This window comes from Bacillus rossius, chromosome 2, assembly GCF_032445375.1.
Source record: "Bacillus rossius redtenbacheri isolate Brsri chromosome 2, Brsri_v3, whole genome shotgun sequence".
In the NCBI taxonomy this organism is placed as follows: domain Eukaryota; kingdom Metazoa; phylum Arthropoda; class Insecta; order Phasmatodea; family Bacillidae; genus Bacillus; species Bacillus rossius.
The window spans coordinates 1,998,398-2,018,875 of NC_086331.1; the positions used below are offsets into that span (position 1 = coordinate 1,998,398).

At 34.4% G+C, this 20,478-nt stretch overlaps 1 protein-coding gene across 3 annotated transcripts in view; it reads right to left on the reverse strand.

Moving 5' to 3' along the window:
* Window positions 1-536: 536 nt before the first annotated feature.
* LOC134529024 (bleomycin hydrolase) overlaps window positions 537-20,478 on the reverse strand; it is a 54,722-nt gene continuing 34,780 nt past the window's right edge. Inside the window, exons 9-10 of one of the 3 annotated variants that reach the window (XM_063362703.1) lie at window positions 15,370-15,522; window positions 537-954 (exon numbers count right to left, since the gene is read on the reverse strand). In XM_063362703.1, coding sequence (XP_063218773.1) covers window positions 742-954; window positions 15,370-15,522 — 366 coding nt within the window. In that variant the 3' untranslated portion in view covers window positions 537-741. Of the gene's footprint in view, window positions 955-15,369; window positions 15,532-20,478 lie in introns of all 3 variants that reach the window. The other 2 variants (XM_063362702.1, XM_063362704.1) reach the window with 2 other exon arrangements.

Below are 20,478 nucleotides of genomic sequence, written 5' to 3' on the forward strand. Positions count from 1 at the left end.
CTGTACAAAATAAAAATTTTAATATTTCAAAAATATAAACATTATGATTTGCACACACAAGTAAATTACTTAAGAGCCAAATAAATGCTTTTGAGCTTGATTTGATAACAATGGAAATTGAAATACTGTATATCAACATGTAGGACTGCATGCATGCGCACATATGCACAGAAAATTATATAACATTTCTCTCTCAAAATATGAACTGCTGATAAAAACATAATAGTGCTAGAAGAAATTAATAAAACAGTCCATCTGCCATTAGCTATTTATTTCTTATTATAACACAAAAAAAAAAAACAAATTTGCAACAGATGATGTTATTAATATTGGTAAAATAGCACAGCTCTCTCAATTTGTAATTATTAATTTATGCTTAAAAGGTATGTATATTTTGGATCCATCAGAAACCCAAATATTTCTACCATTTTTTTTTTCTTAGTGGCGTACTGTGTATTCAACTATGAGTTAAAGCTAGATTTTTTAACAAACAACCAAAATTATGTGGTTTTTGGGGAAAAAAATGACATTCTTAGTTTCATTAATATTTTATTTCATAATTTTATTGGTAATAGCACATATCCAGATAGGTGCAAATCAGCTGATGTATTTACAAATGCATATACGTAGTTTATGTACGGTTTCGACTTTGTCTCAGATTACAGGCAAAATTAACATACGATCAGTTCATTTAAATGAACGGGTTTCAAAGCACGATAGAATACAACAGCATGATGAGCATCAGCGAGCAAGCGTTCCCATCGGATCCCACGCTGGCAAGATTATTGGATCTTGCTCGAAGACTTCGAGGACTTTATCAGGAACGAACTTGCGGTCAACCACCACCTCAAACACGAACTCTTCAAACCAGTCCTTGGTCATGACAAGATATCCTTTGTCGCCGCGGTCGTCACCCCACGAGTTTTCCACACGGAACTTCACCGGCTGGTCATCCTGAAAGCAAACCATCAATGCACTGTAAAGTTTCAATCAAACCCTGAGATATCTCCATGTATATTATTTAAATAATACTTGAAAATTTTTAAAACCAAAATAAACAAGTATTACCTATTTATAAAGTATTGAAATAAATATGTGACACATCTCCAGGAATAAAAGAAAACCAAAGACAGGAGAGCAGATGACATCCTCAAACTACCTCTTGCCCCGGCCAGCCCACCCGACAGAATGACCGTCATATGGGGCACTCAACAACTTACATCAACAGAGCATTCACTCCGTAACACAAAGGAAGTTACTTCAACATTTAAAAAACACAGAAGTGATGAACTGTTGTTTATTTGTGTGTGACTGTCACATGCCCACCAACAGCCGAGGGCACGACGTACACAGCTGCAGGTACAAGCACTCTCCCCTCGCGGCGACAGCACACTACCGCAACAGGCAGGCCAACGCATGCAAGGAGAGAGCGTAACATGCCTGCAGAGACCAGACCAAACATACCATTTACACTAAGTACACAAATAAAACTATACAGAAACACAAACAGTAAAAAATAATACTTATAATTAAAAAAAAACAAGAATCTACAATAAATTTATCAATAAAATTAAATAAACATTGCAAGAATAACTGGAATGACACGAATGTAAACAATAGTTCTTATAACGACATTTGCGATATGATTACGTGTAATTTACTTCACAATTTTGCTTGATAGGAGTTCAAGTATATTATAATTGGAGATTAATCTGTAAATTATATAGTTATTATTATACAAGGTAGACAACAAATGACTATGGAATTGAGGAACTCTATTTCCTGTATTATCAAGAACATATTAAGAAATTATTTTGGAGTCTTAACAGTTCTTGATAATAATTGCATCAAGGTAAGCTCTACAATCTAAAGGAGGGTAAGAGGGTGGAGAGAAATGATTGAGCTTCAGAAAATTAATAAGTTTAGTTTGTATACTTTCAATTTTCTCACAATCAGTTGAGTTGATAGAATTCCAAACTACAGAACAATATTTAAGATTGGACCTTATAAGTGAAAAATAAAGTGAAAGAATTGATTCAGGATTGGTCGCATACCAAGTAATAAATTTGATTAAAGCTAGGGTTCTTCTTGAACTAGAAAATAAATAATTAACATGTTGGTGATCATCTGCAAATAAAACATCATTGGAGTGGTTGAAAACAGAAGATTATCAATAAAAACATTGAAAAGTAAGGGGGAAAGGGTACCAGGAACACCTGAACTAATATTAAAATAATTAGAGCTACAATTGTTGATAGAGCCAAAAAAATTTCTATGATTAAGATAACTAGCAAACCAATTTACAAAACTATCACTGAGACCAATGTTAGATAATCTGTCAAGTAAAATTCCATGACGAACAGTAACTAGGTATAAACAACCAGCATCCATTTGACCTCTATGCGTAACATGATAATAGACAGGATTAATAATAGAAATGAGATTGGTGGTAGTTGACATACCATTTCTAAACCCATGCTGATTAGAAGAGATTTTATTTTTTAGTGAGAAATTTTTCTATTTTTAAAATTACTTTTTCAACATTTTTTTGAGAAACCATTAAGCAGGGATATTGAACGATAGTTACAGGCAGTTAATTTGCTTCCATTTTTATGAATAGAAATAACCTTTGCTATTTTCCAGGATTTAGGACCGACTTGTGTCTTTAAACTTACGTTAAATATGTGCGAGTAAAGAGGTACAAGTAAAAAAGAACAACCTTTAAGTAAAATGTTGGGAATACCATTAGGCCAGCAGGAAACCCTGCAAAATTTTAATTTAGCACAATAACATCAACAAGACACATCTGTGATTGCTCCTACTTTTATTTGCTCATATGTTATGAAGAGTTTCTAAATTTTACTGTATAATTTTTCGACTTCCCTCATGTTGGGGCGTTGTTGAAATTCACTTAGAATGCTGTGTTTTGTCTAAAAAATAATATGTTGCCCTAAGTTACTGATGTCCATTTTACAATTATTTTTTAGCCAGGGGAAACAGATGAAGCAACCAGCCACAATATGCACACACAGCGCCGTTACGGCACTGCACACAACACCTAAGTTCTAATTCTGAAATTACAAAATTGAAAATTGGCACAATATCTGCAGCTGAAGAAAAGTGAAAATGGATTAAAACGGCAATTCTTTAGTAGAGTTTACAGCCCCCCAGAGATGTGCCTGTTACCACTGGCAAGGCTGAAGAATGGATGAGGTCAATGAGGTAGGAGTGGGGTAAACGAGCACACCAAGAAAACCAATGTAACACAATAGTGCTCGTCACACATATTATATGAGAATTACTGTACAAAAAATTCCTAGCGTAATGGTGTCAGAAATCAGAATGGTTGCCATCGGGTACAGTTAGATAAGGATTGGTCGTGAACAAGAAAGGTTAGCAACTATGACTCTCATTAACTTAAGCAAAAAAAACCTAATAATACATTATTATATACCGATTCACAAATATGATTATTTACATTCAATATTTTTACATGTGAAATAACGTATTTCCACACTTTGTATTGTTCAAGCATTTGATCAAATTTTGACTCACCATAAATGCAATATTTGGCTCTGTCCAAAATTCAATTTTCATTTCAAAAGTTTGTATGTAACCAGAGAAAATACCTGGCATTTATGTACCATCAATAATAATAAACACATGAAAACATGTTTAAATCACATGCCTAAAACTGTGTTATCAAACAGGCTCATTCTGCAAGACTGTTTTTCATTATGGAATTTTCAATAGACCTGCCAACACATGATGTGAAATGTGTAAAAGTAAGAGTAAAAATTACTAGTTTTATTAATCCACATATTCATGGTATGTTACCGTGTTTTATCGCATAATCATCGCACATTTTATACTAAAATCAAGTTTGAAAAGTAGGGGTGCGACTTTTATGCAAAAAAAAATTTGTTTTGTTAGGTAAAGTTATTCATAAAAACAAAACACATTCATGGAAAGTACGCTTATTTAAAAAGTAGAGTATATAAAAGAACACTGAACAATTTACATTAATAAGTCATGCAACAAAAACCTTTCTTCAACTTTAAATAGGAAAACAAAATCTGTGACGAGAACTAACGCGTAACTATTGTCGTAGTATACACTTACCACGAAAGAGTGCTGGCCATCAAATGTAGTTAACTCGGCCCTTGACAGAGAGTGCGCGTTGCATGCAATTGACTAGATATCGATATTCGACTACGGGTGCGCGCTCTATACGGGAAGCAACATAACCAAACAGGAATGATGTCAACTAGCGCTGCCTACATTTTTATAAGCGGTACACCGCGGCGACGCAGACGAACAGATAAAGGTTATTACTAGGGGTAGTCAAATTTCGTTAATGACGAAATCGCGAAATTTTAAAAAAATCACTTGCACATGATGTGTAATACAAATAACCTTACTTGGTAGTGATAAGACGTTAATATACTGCATTTCGTTTTAACGAAACTTGCTGTGATGCGCGAAATCCGTAGTTTTTCACGAAATATGACGAAATAGAGATATTTGCGCGAAATTAACCTTTTTTATCGCGAAAAATCACGTTGAATCATTCTGGAACCGCACAAAACGTATATTATTCTAAGAGGTTATGTGTGAGACGCCATCTTTGCTTTTGTTTTTCTCTAGCACCCATAGAGTAGAGAGTGGCAATAAACATCATCACTTTAGCTACTGGTGGACAAATCACAGATGGCGTTGGTAGTTACGAGTGTCAAAATGTTCTATGATTTTATTTTCACGAGTGCGTGTCTGTCGAGTTTAAGTTCTTTATTTCCGAGTGGATGCAATATGTATCTCTTCCGCATTCTATGATCGTTTTCCGTTAAAGTTTTTGTGGCATGTTGATGTTGGTCATATTACCGTGGTCACTGTGGATAAACGTATAAAATGCCGAAAGTAGTGAGTGTTTTCAAAAGAGTTAAAGAATATGACAACGAAGGATTTTACGTGTTCAGTAAAGAAAAAGGCATCATGATGTGCAAGTCGACTGGAAAAGAAGACACGTGTGAAAAACACTGTAAATTTTGAGCATCGCACAAGGTGAACAAAGAGAGGTGTCAAGCATCGGGTTCTGGAACTAAGCGTCAATTTACTCTAGAACCATATATTTCACGAATGAAAATTATTACATCCAGACGTACGTGTACTCAGTCTCCGTCGTCGCACACGTTCCTAAGTGACGTAGAAGGCCATTAAAACGACAAAAATCACATTATTTTGCAGACAACAAATGCGTCTCGTGACGCCATCGTCGATAGGCCTTAACTCACTCTTTGTTCCTTTCTCTGAATCGGCCAAACGCAGTCCAGAAAAATAGCGTCACTTCCATATTAGCTAATCAAATCATAACTTTCAAAATGCTAATTATTGTATCTGGACGTCCTAGCCTGGGCGACTGTTTATTTTCGTAGTTGTCACGGCAACGCACGAAAAATGCCGGCCAAGAGTGCCAACATATACATGAACAAATACCGCACACGCTGTTGAGGCGGTGAAAAACTTAACAAAATAAAAAAAAAACAATATTCTGTATTGTTGAATAAGTACAGTGTTTTGGTGGGGACTAGTTTGCAGGAAATATATAATAGCTGATTTTCAGAGATAGTCGAAATGGACTTGAGCCACTAACGTTTCTGATCAGTTTTCGATTTTTTTTGTATGTCATCTTGAGAATTTTAATTACAAATGCAGCGTGCTAAATTTTAGATGTACATGTTGTACTTTAAAATATTGTTTTTGATAAATTTTGACCAAAGAAAACAATAATTCCATCAAATATATATATATATGTGTATAAAATTATAATGACGAAATAGTTATTTCTTCTAACTAAACAATTTTTTTTCACCAAAATTTTGCACCGAAATAACTCTTTTTATTCACCGAAATGGGCCTTTATTATTTACCATTTTTCATTGGCCCTAGTTATTACGTTTAAAATCGTCTTTAAAAGAAAATTTTCACATCAGACAACTTCGTATTTCTGTTAATTAAATAAGTGGTATTGTCCGAATAAATATTAGATTTCTACTATAAAATACATTGTTTTATATGGAAAAGATACCTACACAAAGCACTCGGAATCTAATAGCGGCACCAAAAACATCATGCTACTTTTACGCGAGAGGTTTTTAAATCCAAATTTTGACGCCCTAAAATATAGGTGCGATGACTATGCGCGTGCGACGATTATGCAATAAAACAGGGTACTTTCTGTAATTTTCTTCTTATTTAGATAAAACTTGCTAGTTACAAATACCTGTATGATAACTGGCTGTCTTTTGATATTTAAAGAGCAAAGGAATATTTCACAATCAACAGGCAACTCAGAAAGAGCAACCTTAAATATGCTTGGCAATAAAGAAACACAAGAAATTCTTTCAAATATGGAACGGCCAGCATTCGCCTTGTTTCAGTGGATTGAACCGTCTCACACATGATTACTGAATGGATAAGATGCAGCAACTGCCAGTCATTGAGAGAAAAGCAGAACTGTTGCGTCCAAGGTACTACCCAAGCCAGAAAGGAGGAGAGGCGCACAGGGCACTTGCCATAAATAGAGGAATGCATTATGAATGTATTGCTGCAGTGCTGACGTTCTGGCAGGTCAGCCTAAGGTTTCAGGTTCGGTTTCCAGCAGGGTTGGGGATTTATAACTCGTTGACAGATTCCTTTCTGGGTTCAGGAGTGTGTGTTGTGTTGACCCTTCATGTCCATACAGCAGAAGGCACCACTGTCATATCACCTTGCCAACCCAGTCACAGTCCACGTGTCGACGACTGGGAATTCAAATCAGCCTTCAAGCCAATCAAACTATCATCATCATAACTTAATTTTAAAATGTGTACTGTACCAATTAAAAACATACAAGCAATAAGATTTTTTTCAACAGATCTGTTGCTGTTGACAAAAAAAGGCCAGTACATTTTTTTTCTGATTCTGAACATAGAAATTTATATACAGGTCAATAATGATAGTATTCTAGAAATAGTCTCAATTTAAAACATGTAACTGATCTGTAGATGAACATGATTTTACTATTATATTTAAATAAAAGATTTTACTATCACATCAATGTTGCACATCACAGTAAAATAAAATGTTTGCACAATACATAATTTACTACATTAATGTTTACAAGTTACAACCAAGACATTAAACTGTAAGAAATTTCAATAACTTATATGACCTGGCAGCAAACATGTTGAGTGTGAAAAATAATGTTTTACATTTTTTTTGGTATGTTTGCAAGTTGTGATATTGTGACCATTGTGATATTCAGTACAGTGTTGTCAAGTGTCATCACAGAGTGCTTGTTCAACATGAATTCCGTGTAAAAGAATAACAGCTAGTTTATTTTTTCAATAAATGTTACTAAATAGATCTAATAGGAAACCACAGATACAATCTCCTCAGTTCCATAACATGCTATATGTAACTGAAGACTTAATGTATATTTCAAGTATGCTGCCAGCTAAGTATTTGGCAACCAGTATAACATTTTTAGGCCAACATGTACCTTGGAAATATCATACTGAACATACTTAAAACAAAAACTTATTTTGATTTAAATAATATTTAATAAATTAAATGCAAGGCTATAAAAATTACAATTTATATGCACTATTCCACACAATCAAGATAATGATATAATTCAATGGGAGAAACTCAGCTGAGAGTATATAAAATTTTTATAAATTATACAAAAGTGTAACTTCATCAAAAGTGTTAAACAACATTCACCATTGATTCATAATTTCTCAGCTGTCATATATCTATTTTTTACTGAAACAATATTATTCTCAAGCTTTGTAAAACATTAATTCAAGAGTTCGGCACAAGCATCACAAAGTTATCAAGAAGTGAAAAGGAGACATCATTAAAATAATATTATTTCAATAAAACTTGTTATCTTACTCATTGAAAAAATACCAAAATGTTTACTTTCTCTCACTCTTATCAAAGTTTAAATTATCTTGGTATTATTATGTTATAAATACCTTGTTTACAATATTAAGCAATGGTCAGCAACAAAATGTCTGTTCATCTCTTATCCCTGAACAGTAAATTTACATCTGCAGTATTTGAACATAAGAATTTCAAACCATGACTATACCAATGAAATGCACACACACAACATAGCCCTAATATTTGACTTTCATAGTCAAAACCATGATCGTCGACAAAACACATTTGACTCATTAAATCCCCTTGGTCACCCCGACGACGAGGAAACGTTTGATACTTTTGGCCAGAAAATGACAAAATACATTAATACACAACTCACACAGACAACTACATACACGCATCTTTGGCCAGTCCGTGAACCTCAACATTAGTGAACACAACAAACAAAATCACTCAACAAGATATAAAATACAAGAAAAACTTTCATTACAATCATTGCATAAATTTTTAAAATATTAATTATTCCATATTTTCTAATTCATTTAACATTATCTGCAAAGCCACTATTAGCATTGATAAAACTATCTCAGATACAAACTGAAACACCTTCATGTTTACTTTGACTACTTGTCAACATTGTACTCTCCACTGCAAGCAATAACATACATTACATACAACACATTAAATATTAAAACAGTTGCCTCTCAGCTGCCTCGAAAAAACACCTTTAAACACAGTAGCCACTGCTTATCTGGCAGAATACAGACCATTTCTCATAATCCTTTATCTACTCTTGTAGTACCAAGAACCAATAGTGTATGTTTTAAACAGTAATAACTAGGCCTGTGCGAATATTCGAATTTTCGAATATCAAAACGAATAGTTTATTATTCGTATTTGATTCTGAATACTAACACTTCGAAAAAACGAATATTCAGTCATTTACGAAAAAGGCTGAGCGGGATCACTACATCTGGCCACGTAAAGCCCGTTTGAACACAGTAATTTGGAGCGATAACTAACGTATTTTATGTAGAACAATGTCGTCAGGTCGTTTAAAATAGATTTGAACTGTCAGCATACTGATAAAGATAAATACGTGTCTAAAATCCATACAACCGGGACGTTATAGGTGACAGTTTTCAGATTAGGGGGTGAAACATGGTTTGTCGGCACTGTAATTTCGTTCCGAACGTGACAGCGAAGAGAGAGAAAATTGTACAGACCATGTGGAAAACATCTGGCTGCATACTCACAGCAAAGACTCCAAAAGCCTAACATGCTACGTCAATGTTTTTCAATAGGATAATACACAGTAAACGACCGGATGCAGGCGGCAAACCCCCCCCCCCCCCCTTCATAACCTTCCCACCTTTCCCAAATTCCTCGCGTAGTGACAGCTCAGGCAATTATCCTGTCCCGCGCGTCGAAAAAAAAACTCTCACCAAGAACTTATTTAAAATCTTGCGATCACGTTACATGGTGTACCAAGATTGTGAAGTAAATGTGTTTTCTATGATGGTAGATCCACGGTTCAAAGATTCACTAATTGAGGATGAACATTTAAAAAAAATATGGGTTGAAAATTTGTGCAGGGAGGTATGTAAGCTGTGTAAGCTGAACACAGTAGCTGAAACTATAACTGAGACAAATGAGGCTACAAGTGAAATACCTATTAAGAAGTCATCTCTGTGGGCCTACTTGAAACCTTCAACAGCAGCTCAGTCTACTCTTGCAAGCTACGAAGAAACTATCCAAGGAGAAGTAAACGAATATCTGGCAGCACCCTTAATCCCAAAGAATGAAAATCCTTTCAGTTTCTGGTCAGAGAAGGGGCGCACTTGTTTCCGAAACACAGCTGTGGTAGCAAGAAAGTACTTGTCTATACCTGCCACACAAGTGTGCAGTGAGAGACTTTTCTCAACAGCTGGCAACATTGTGACGTGTAGAAGAGAGAGTCTACTCCCCGAAAATGTAGAGCAGCTTGTGTTTCTCCACAAAAATTTAAATTAGCTAATATGTAGTGATGTGACAAGACTCTTTTTAATACAAACTAATTATAAAATTGGAGAACCTTAAAATTTTAAGTACTGTCGGTTTTTTGATTCTACATACATGTATCAGTAAATATGTACCTGTTATATTGTAATGTGATGTGATATAACATGTTTTATGGGATATCAATTCTCAATCCAATTATTCGAACTCAATATTTGTATTCGAGAATAATTTGGTATTCGTATTCGAATTTGATTCGAACTAAAAAACTGATATTCGCACAGGCTTAGTAATAACATAATCAACTTTCTCCTTGAAAACTCTCTCTCTCTCTCTCTAGCACGTGTGTGTGTTTATATATATATATATATATATATATATATATATATATATATATATATATATATATATATATATATATATATATATATATTACAAATGAAAAATAATAATATAACACTTAGAGAAGATTTTCTGCAGTGAATTTTCAAAATAATAGCATATATATATATATGCTATTATTTTGAAAATTCACTGCAGAAAATCTTCTCTAAGTGTTATATTATTATTTTTCATTTGTAATTCAAATTTAAAATCTCTGTTAATATGACAAACCTTATTTGATTCTTAATGGCAGAAATACTTTAAGTAGAGCAACTCCTTTTAATTTATGTATGTATCATATGTATGTATCAAGACTCCACATATTATTTCTTTTCCATAAAAACTTCAATATGACAGAATACCCTTCTTTAAAAATTGTAATTCATGAAACATTTAGCTGATTATAAAAATATTAAATTGTAGTTTTATGCTCTCTTATGTATAATACACAAAAACCCTGTTGTTTACAAAACAAACTCCCCTGTTAAACTCCAAACTCATTAAAGAAATCATCAACTCATACACTCTTTGCGTTAATTGCTAAATGTTTATAACTGTTTTTTAAAAAAAACTATACTATATATCATACAAAACATCATAGCATAATACTTCTGTGGTTCCTTCAGGATAAAATCCACTCAATTGAAAATAACTTGCAAGTTGATAAAATGAATTGTTTAATTGGTCAGTATTTCAGTGTGAAATTAGTTGGGTTACAGACGAGGCATTGGTGTGGCCTCCCAACAGCTATTCTCACCCCCAATCAACCAACACATGAAATAGTTACAAGCCATCAAATTTAAACCATTATTCTTAAGAAAAATAACATTTAAATTATTACTCTTCATCAATTACCTTCTAGGGCTGAAATACATTTAAATTGAAACATATAATAAAAAGCAAAATTATTTTTTTTTTCCCTAACTCCTGAGCTGCCAAAGGCAGGGACGCTCAACTATAATCCCTTTGAGTCACTAATCGACTTCAGCTAACCGTTAGATAATTCAGAGTAAACAAAGAAATTAACATTTTTAAAAAAATTACCAACTGAAAAAATTACTGGTCAGTATTTTACAATGTAAGTTGATTGGGTGGCACAGAAAAATCACTGGGGTGATCAGTACAAATCACTTCTCAGACCCCTCCAATCAATCAACTCATAAAAATACCTCCCCACAGAAAAATGAAAACCTCTAAAATTTCTTAAATTCAAAAAATTATTTCATTGCCTTAATGGCTTTCCAATTGTAAAGGTCAAATGAAAATCTCAAAAATCAAGAAAATCTGAAAACATCAAAAATAAATTAACATGATTCATTATTAAAAGTTAAGTTTCACTATACTTCAAACAGTTTATCTCTGAATTATCTTTGCAAAAAAAATTTGTTTTTTAGTGGAAATTGACTGAGTGCTTGTTACTATGCCCTGAGAAGACACAACTGATGTTTACATTGAATGCAAAATTTACAATTAACTTTCTTTTTCCTTTTCGCCACAATTTCTCTATAGCCTCTTAACGTTTGTTCCGTTTTTTTTTCTCTTATTTTTCAACCTTTTAGAACATTGTCTACCCTCGTTTACACTTGTACTTGTCTCAGTGGCCACTGCACTGACATTAACACCCGTTTATAAACTGTGTGTACTCATTTTCATTGAACCCCTACTATTTACTCTACCCTCCCTACCTTTCCCTTACTTTCACTCGCACCTACTTCATCTTGTTCCACAAAAAACCTTTCAATAGGATCTGCAGGATCAGGCTGTAGCGACACCCACTTCTTCTGTACTAATCTCAAAAACATGTAATTGTCAAACCTACAGTTTTTTATACTCTCCACTAAACATTCAACATTACTGTCTTTTCATTGTCTTGTCACAATGCTGTCCCTTTCTGCAATAATTATTATTCCCTGACCTGTTATTTCCTTGTTTACATTTTGCCTCTCAACACGATTTGATCTCTCCATATTCCCTGTTTGCGTGTCACATTTACTAATTTTGTTCGCCTCTGAACCCTATACCCCATCTCAAATTCCTCGAATTTTTTCCCTATACACTAGAGTCCCATTATAGCGAGGTGTCACGGTTCCGGGTTTGATCCTCGCTATAACCGTGTCCTCGCTATAACCGAATTCGACAGATTTGGCCCCAAAAAAATAATAATTAACCGAAAATAGCATAAAAATTGTGTTTAAACCTGTATAATTGGAAAATAACAGGTTATATTAACGAAATCTTAATTTCTGTGAGCAGATGTGTGAATTCTCTTTAAAACGATACCCGATAAGTACGGATGCGATCACCGATTGCGTCAAAATAATCAGAATACCCTAACACGCCACGTAAGTATAGCATCTCAACCCGCGGCCGACGCAGCATTGTCCTGCTATCTATTGTCGACGCGGGCTGTCTGCTAGCGGCCATGTTGGTTCGGGATGTTGCTAACAGGTCGTGCTAGTGTAGTGCAACAATTTAATTCCTTACAAAAAAGCAGGAGTGCGGCTGCGGCAACGCACGTACGCCTCAAACGTAATAGTCGCTGAAAACTATACTTTTTTTCATTTAAAGAAACCTGTCAACTTTTTTAGAAAATAAATTTGGGATTAAACTCAAACCATCACCACCCCTTTCCCGGACAGATACCCCAACAACTGACAGAAACAAAAGTTACAAGAAAACTGCCCTAGCGATTCGGAAATAAATACGGTAGTGCCTACTAGAGGTGTAAAAGTAACGAAAAAATGTGTACCCGTATGTATTCGTTACTATAACAATTAGTACTCATTATCGTTACGTTACTCGTTACTTCTGATACCGCATAACATGCTATGTTATGTTGCAGCAACGAATCCAGTCATATTACGTACGCGTACAGTATGACGTCGCGTAAATAATAATAAATAGAATATAAACAATTAACAATATTTGATAATTAATAGTTTTTGTTAACCAAGAAACAATTAAATCTCATTAGAGCGGCTTTTACATATTATCTCTTTTAAGATAACCAAAAAAAACGTGAAAATAGGCGATTATAAAAACCAAAACATACATATTTCTAATTTGTAAAAAATACTTTCTTACGTTGTTTCTGTTCCAATCCCAAACTTTGTCTACACACGGCACAGATAACTAACGGAAGTTTGATAAAAGAAATAAAGGATGGGATTCTATTTTTGAAGCCACGCACTTAGGTGGCGACTGCACGGCTGAAGAATGTGACAGGCGTCAACGGCAAGATGTCTAGTGGCGAGCGAGAGGGGTGGAGATAAAGCAGACAAATAACAAAAGCGCGCTTCAAGCGATCACGCCGTAAATTCCTCAAAAATACCTCGTTATATCCGTGTTCTCGCTATTACCGCGCTCACTATAACGAGATTCTACTGTATTTATATTTTCAGAAACCATTTTTTCTACATGAACTTCCAGTGTTCTAAACATCTTGAATTTCCTGAATTCCCCTTTCATTAAGGGATGTGCGAATCCTTGATTTTCAGATCGGTTCGAATCTGATTCGAATCCCTGGCAATATTTGAGATATGAATCAGATTCCGAATACTAAGCACAGAATAATTAAAAATAACTGATTATTTTAAAAATAATGTGTGTTCTCTTTTTTCTAACTGTAACTACTGGCAATTATTTATTACACTGATATTGAAATGTTTATAATTATGTAACCTTAATTAATAATAAACACTTTAAAATATGAAAACCAAAACATATTCGATTCTCCAACTCAATCATAATAAACTGCACGCCACAGGGAAATCTCAGTTTTATAAATGTTTCAGCAAACGAAGCCATTTTTTCTCCAATAAATAGCCAAGACTTTTTTTCTTGTAGGTATGTAATTGTTTTTAGTTTATAGTTTGCTATACGACGAAATTCGTAATTATAGTTTAAGCTCTCAAAATCTCGAAATTCTTTTAATGTCACTGTGTTAATTATTTAATTTACATATCTTTCTTTGCTACATCATATTATAAATACTTACGTAATAGTAGCCAAATTTTATTTTTCACTGCTAGTATTTATGAGCCGTATTAAATTAATTATTTATAATTTTTGTGAATATTCGTAATACTGTTCGAATCCGGGTTCGGGTAATTTTGGATTCGAACCGTACCCGAAAATATTGGGTACTCGCACATCCCTAGTAAATACTCCTGGCATTCTCATTTACTTTTATATGCAACTCAGTGATCTCATCTCGATTTCCGACAACTACTGCCTGAATCTGCCTGCAATTTTGTTTGTTTTCTTGTACTTCCTGTCCCACAAATTGAATGTTTTCTTTCAAAATGCCAATTTCCCTTTAACAAGTTTCTATGCCAGTTTGAACCCCTTCAATTTGTGATTCACATACCACGACCCTTTGTGTACAGGTAGAAATTTGTTTGCTTACATCTGTTTCAATAGTATCAATTTTAGTTTCCTGTTGTACCTGTGTTATTACTTCCTCTCTCACCTATGCAATTTCCTGTCGGATTACATGTTGGCTTTGTTCAAGCTTTTGAGCAAATTCCTTCAAGCCCTGTTCAAATTTGAGTGTAAGATCCCGTGACAAGTTATGTTGTTCTTGTGACATGCAATCTATTTTGTGTATGTTCTGTTCCAACTGTTCGGTTAGGTTGTTTTAGCCCTGTGTGATCTGTTAAATTTTATTTTCTGATTCCGGTATATTTTGATCGGATTTTGGCTGTTCTTGTATCATTTGGTGTTTTATGAACATTAATAATAGCATCATCTGGTCTGACTCCATTACTTTAGTATTAATGGCTCTGCAGGATGTTCCATGTTGCCAGACATTCCCTGGGGACATGAAAAGTTCTGACCGTCCATTAAATCAATATTCAAGTGTGGTTTCCTTGTCAATTTTACGAGCCTTCTGGAAAACCATTGAAATCTTCCCCTTCACTACTATTTGCCAGTCATAATTTTTGTTAGTATATATAACCTCAAAAAAACACATTTTTTTTCGTAACTCCAACTATACCAACAAAAAAAAGGCTTAATTAACAATTTTACTACATATATTGTGCTTTTTTGACTTGCTGCGTGTCGGCGTCTGTCCCACGAAGTCCCGCGATGTGCTCGTACTGGATCCCGCTGCCGGCGTTCACACCACCAACTCATACCTCCATCTCTTGTATCTCCACTGTGTAGACAGCGACCTCGTTCACTCAGCTCGGCCGATGATCCTGAATCCTGAGACACCTTCAGAGCAGTTCAATTTTCCAAAAATGTTTCTCTCCACTGGTTTTTTTCCAAATTTCAGTCTCACGGCATGTCGAAATAAGTGCCAGCCACACCTGGGCCTCCCACTGTTACACCCAGACACCCTCGGCTAGCTTAAAAATCGGTCTGAAGTGAACATATAAAAAACACTTGTAAAAAAAATTATTTGGGAGCCGAACTTACACAAGTTTTCGAAAAATGTTACTATTGACTTATTTTTTTACTGCAATAATGTCTCTCAGACACCAAACTGATTTCAATGTATTTTTACTGATAACTGACGAAAATTCACGGTCATTATGTGCGACCCCGAAAGCCAGTACATTTAGAGCAACAACTTTTGCACCTAACCTCGTCCCAGACTTGCACCCAACACAGACGCCGACTGTTCGCAGATACCAAAAGATACTTACTTTACAAGACAGTTTGCACTAACGTCCTGTGGTTACACACAAACTCAAGGTACGAAGCCGCAGGACTACGTCCTCGGAACAAAGCCACAATCACTCGAGCCTTATTTTTGGCGATTACCGACCACTGTGGTCGAAAATTATAATTGCAAAGTCCAAATTATAAAAATAGGTTGATCTTACATGGTGGTGCCCGGACCATAGCCGCAAAATAATTTTTAAACTCACATAATCTTATACTTTGTAAGCCACTGCCCAACACGCGGCCAATCGGTACCTCGTCCAGACAATGACAATCCCCGAAACCGCTGAGACGGCACTACCTCTCGGCTCGACCCTCGATCAACGACTGAAGAAACACAGCACATTACAAAACAATAAGAAAATTTCAGTTAGCTGGGGACTTCCCTGAAATACTGACTCATGATTGGCTACAACATTTATTCTTACTATTATTATTTAGTGATTCCCCTCTTTGAAGGCTTCCCCTCGCTCTGTCCCATGTCTCTGTCCTTCTCCCACTACTTCCATCTCTTTTTAATTTAACACAGAATTTGGGAATTTCTGTCAGATATTCACACGGTCTGGGCTGTCTGTCTCTCTCTTACACAAGATGCGATACATTATCGTTTTTGACTCCGCTGTGTGGCGGCACGTCTTTCTTTCTCCCCACCTACAATATTCACGATCTTAAAACCACCATAAAACACATCCACAAAATTATTATTATTATTATTATAAAACAAACATTTAAATTCAATAAAATACTGAAATACTATAAAACACTGAAATTCACACTTACGTAAATAATAACAAAGCCAGCAAAGTGACAACCAATAAAATTATAGTTACACGGCTTTTCAAAATAAAATACTTAAACATTAAATTTAATTACAAGAATATTACTATGCATAAAATTCAAGTATGAAAAAGTGGGTCACTACGACCTTAATCAGCTGATATATTGCATTAGTGAGAAAACCTAATATTTATTCTTTAAAAAAAATCATTTTAAAAGATGGGGAGGGCAGGGGCTTGCAACATTACACAATTCATTATGATTCTATTTAGCCAATTAACGTTTATCACTAATTTTAAAAATAACACTACATTTGTATTAATAAGTGTTCAAGGTTTTCTTTTCTTCTTTTACTAACATGAGAACAGTGTGCACATAACTACATTGAGCTTAAAAACACTATAAGAAAAAATAATATTGGTTTATTTACTATAATATATTTACCATGCGTACCTAGTCTGACTTGTCTAATGTTGTATCCTTGAAAAAATTTATGTAAAAATACTGAATTCAATAATCTAAATTAAGAGTTAACATCATAACCACCCTAAAATCACTTGAATACCACTTTAAACTAGTGGTGCACCGATGCGGATACCGGTGAATCGTAATCAGCGATTATGGGTACTTACCGATTAATCGTAATCGGCGACTATCTTAACGATTACTTTGCCGATTATTTACGTCCCGGCGTAATTAAGTAGGTTTTTACCTTGTAATATTTTGTTACACATTTTAGGACGAAATACGGTAATATTTGTATATATTACAAAATTCATCTAACTGCGTCATATCATAATTACAGATATTTCGTTAAGTTTAATAAATCTCATTGCCTCGAACAATAAAAAATGCATTTTTCCTACACGTTTATTTAAGTTTTGTCTTTTGTTTAGTGGCCTTGTACATTACGTATAGCCAGAGAAGTAAAATAGATGGCACGCAATCAAAATACCACAAACAGTTGCAGTGGATTCTATGACAATCGATCTTTTCGAGTCGTAGTAGAGGTTCAAAATCGTGGTCCCAATACCTTCTAGTTTTTATCACAGCGTTTTACAAACTCGTTATGGGCGTCTTTGGTAACATTATCCGTTTGTTATTTGTATGTGACGTGAAAAGTGAAAAAGTATTTATAATTTTATATATTCAGTCAACATAAATAAAATCAAATGTGCTAGAATTGGTTTTTAGTCATTTTTATATAATTATAGTGAGATGGCGAGTAGGGAGAAAAAAGTTAAGTGTGGAAACATTTTTCTATAAACTCAAGTGAACAAAATAAAGCAGCATGGTTACATTGTTAAACGGTAATTTCTTGATGCAACCTTAAGTGATAGTCGATAATAATGCTAGTTTTCCGCAACAAAAACTTACCCATTGTAAATTACAATTATTAGACTGTAGTTCAAGTTGTTTACAATAACAAATATTTAAATAGAAGTTAATTTAATTTCCCCTTTCAATGACTTAATAGTGTATTTTATATATTTTTATACTGTTATTATAACTGTATTCCCAATTTTACCTAATCTTGTTATTAAATTCACATGGGAATAAAAAATGTTGTGTGCATTATTACACTTAAAAAAATTTCTTCATTATAATCGGTAACTGAATCGGTATCTGCCGATTATTGCTCTCATAATCGGTAATCGAATCGGTAATCGGTAGTCATATCGGTGCACCACTACTTTAAACCCTTGGAGAAAGTAGAATAAAATCTGGGGTAGTTCTCAAGTTGTACAATAAGACACTGAAGTTTACATGATTCTAAGACAAAGCATCAAGCAAAATATCATAAATATTTTTTTTCTGAAACACAATCATCTTTTCAAAATGGTGCCTTCCTGTTATGCTGAGCATTTAGCCTTTGTGGGCATGAACAAAACTACATTTTCAAAATTATGGATGGTTGTTTTCCTGCTCTTGTAAAGTTGACAATGAGAGTGAGGTTTGTTAAAAACTATAGCCAACTACTGTCAAGATGAGTGCAGGATGTGACACATCTGGCCAGCTATCAGTACATGGTGCTAAATGAGATGGTAAGAAACAGAACTGAGAAAATTCACAGACTATGGAAACATCTGCCCTGCTTCTCACTGGTGATCGATTCGGAAAACAGTTGAGGACCTGGCGCAAATTAAACCTGCATCACCTTGACAGAAGGTCAAACGGTATTTGTTGAACACGGTACAGTAAAACCTCGTTTATCCGGCCCTCATTGATCCGGATCTTCGGATAATCCAGATCATATTTGTACACGTTTTATTTAATGTTCACATAAAAATGACCATTGTATTCTACATCTATGTGAAAAAAAGACTGCACACGATGATGTAACTTACTATGCTTCATTCAAATGCCATACATGTTTAAAACAAGAAATGTGAAAAGTAATTTTTATATTTTCTATGACTTGTGAGCAATATAGAGCATGTATACTATGCAATTTTGTTACAAAACATAGTTATTTATTGTAACGGTAAGTCTGCTTATTTAAGTATTTTGTTTTGCTTATTCCCCATTAGGGATGGGTCGGTACCAGTTCTAGGTTCCTACGGTTCTCAGCATTTTAACCAGCACCGAGAACCGCACCTAAAATGTCGGTGCCGGTACCGGTACCGGCAGTATAGCAAAACCCTTTACGAAGATAGTCTTTCACTAAAACTTAACTGCAGCATGAAATGGCTCAACTCACGTCCAATTCACATATGAATTTTTTTATGGACTTCTGTGGAATAATATTCATCTCTAACTATAAATTAATTACACGTGAAAATATTTAATGTTCTCGTCACATCTGTAAACAAAGTACGTTTTACAATCAAAACGTAACAGTTGAAGGTGCCATAGATGTAGTTCATAGATGTGTGCTACTGTATAACGTGCCGCAGCAGAAAGATGAGAACAGAAAGACGCCATGTTTGTTTCAATGGTTTTTAAAATAGGCAGCTAATTGAGTCGTTGACACGTAAGTATGAGTGACTGGTGTACAAAGAACAATTGAAAGTGCAAAAGAATATTTGTTTAATAGAATTGATGATTGATTTCAAATATTTCCGTAACAATTTTCGGCATTCTAACATTTTATGCTATCAGTGCAGTGCTGTGGAGTGTAAGTTCACTGCATCTGCAGCCATCTAGCGGAATGGCTAGTAACTTTCTCTTTTAGGCAAACGGGATTGCTTTGAAAGTGGCACGTCTGTTTTTAGTGGTAATAGCGTTGACGAAGATCCCGCGGACACGTGATAAAATATGTTTATTTTTTTTTGCAAAGTGGTGTATGGATGGTAGATGTATTTTACATTGACTGGACAAACAAAATGCTTGTTGACACTTGTAAGGTATAATTATTCCGGCAAAACAGTACAAATTGTGTAAGAAATGTCATCAGAAGTGTGGCAGTAATTGACTTGACGGCAAACAAACTGAATTCGATGTAGACAATTTATTATTTTAATACTTTGAAAGTTCACCATCAATTTCATTTATTTCCATTATTGTAATATTTTCTTTTTATTCCTATGTTTTAAAGGAGGGTGTATGTAGCTTTCTTGAGATACCAGTAATTGCTAGATTAATATAGTGAATTTTAGTTTTATTAAGGGTTCTCTATATTATTCAGAAATATTTTTCACTAATACATCTTACATTTGCAATAGGTTGGTGTGTTTGCTGTAGCTTGAAAACTGTACTAAACCTTTTAATTTGTTT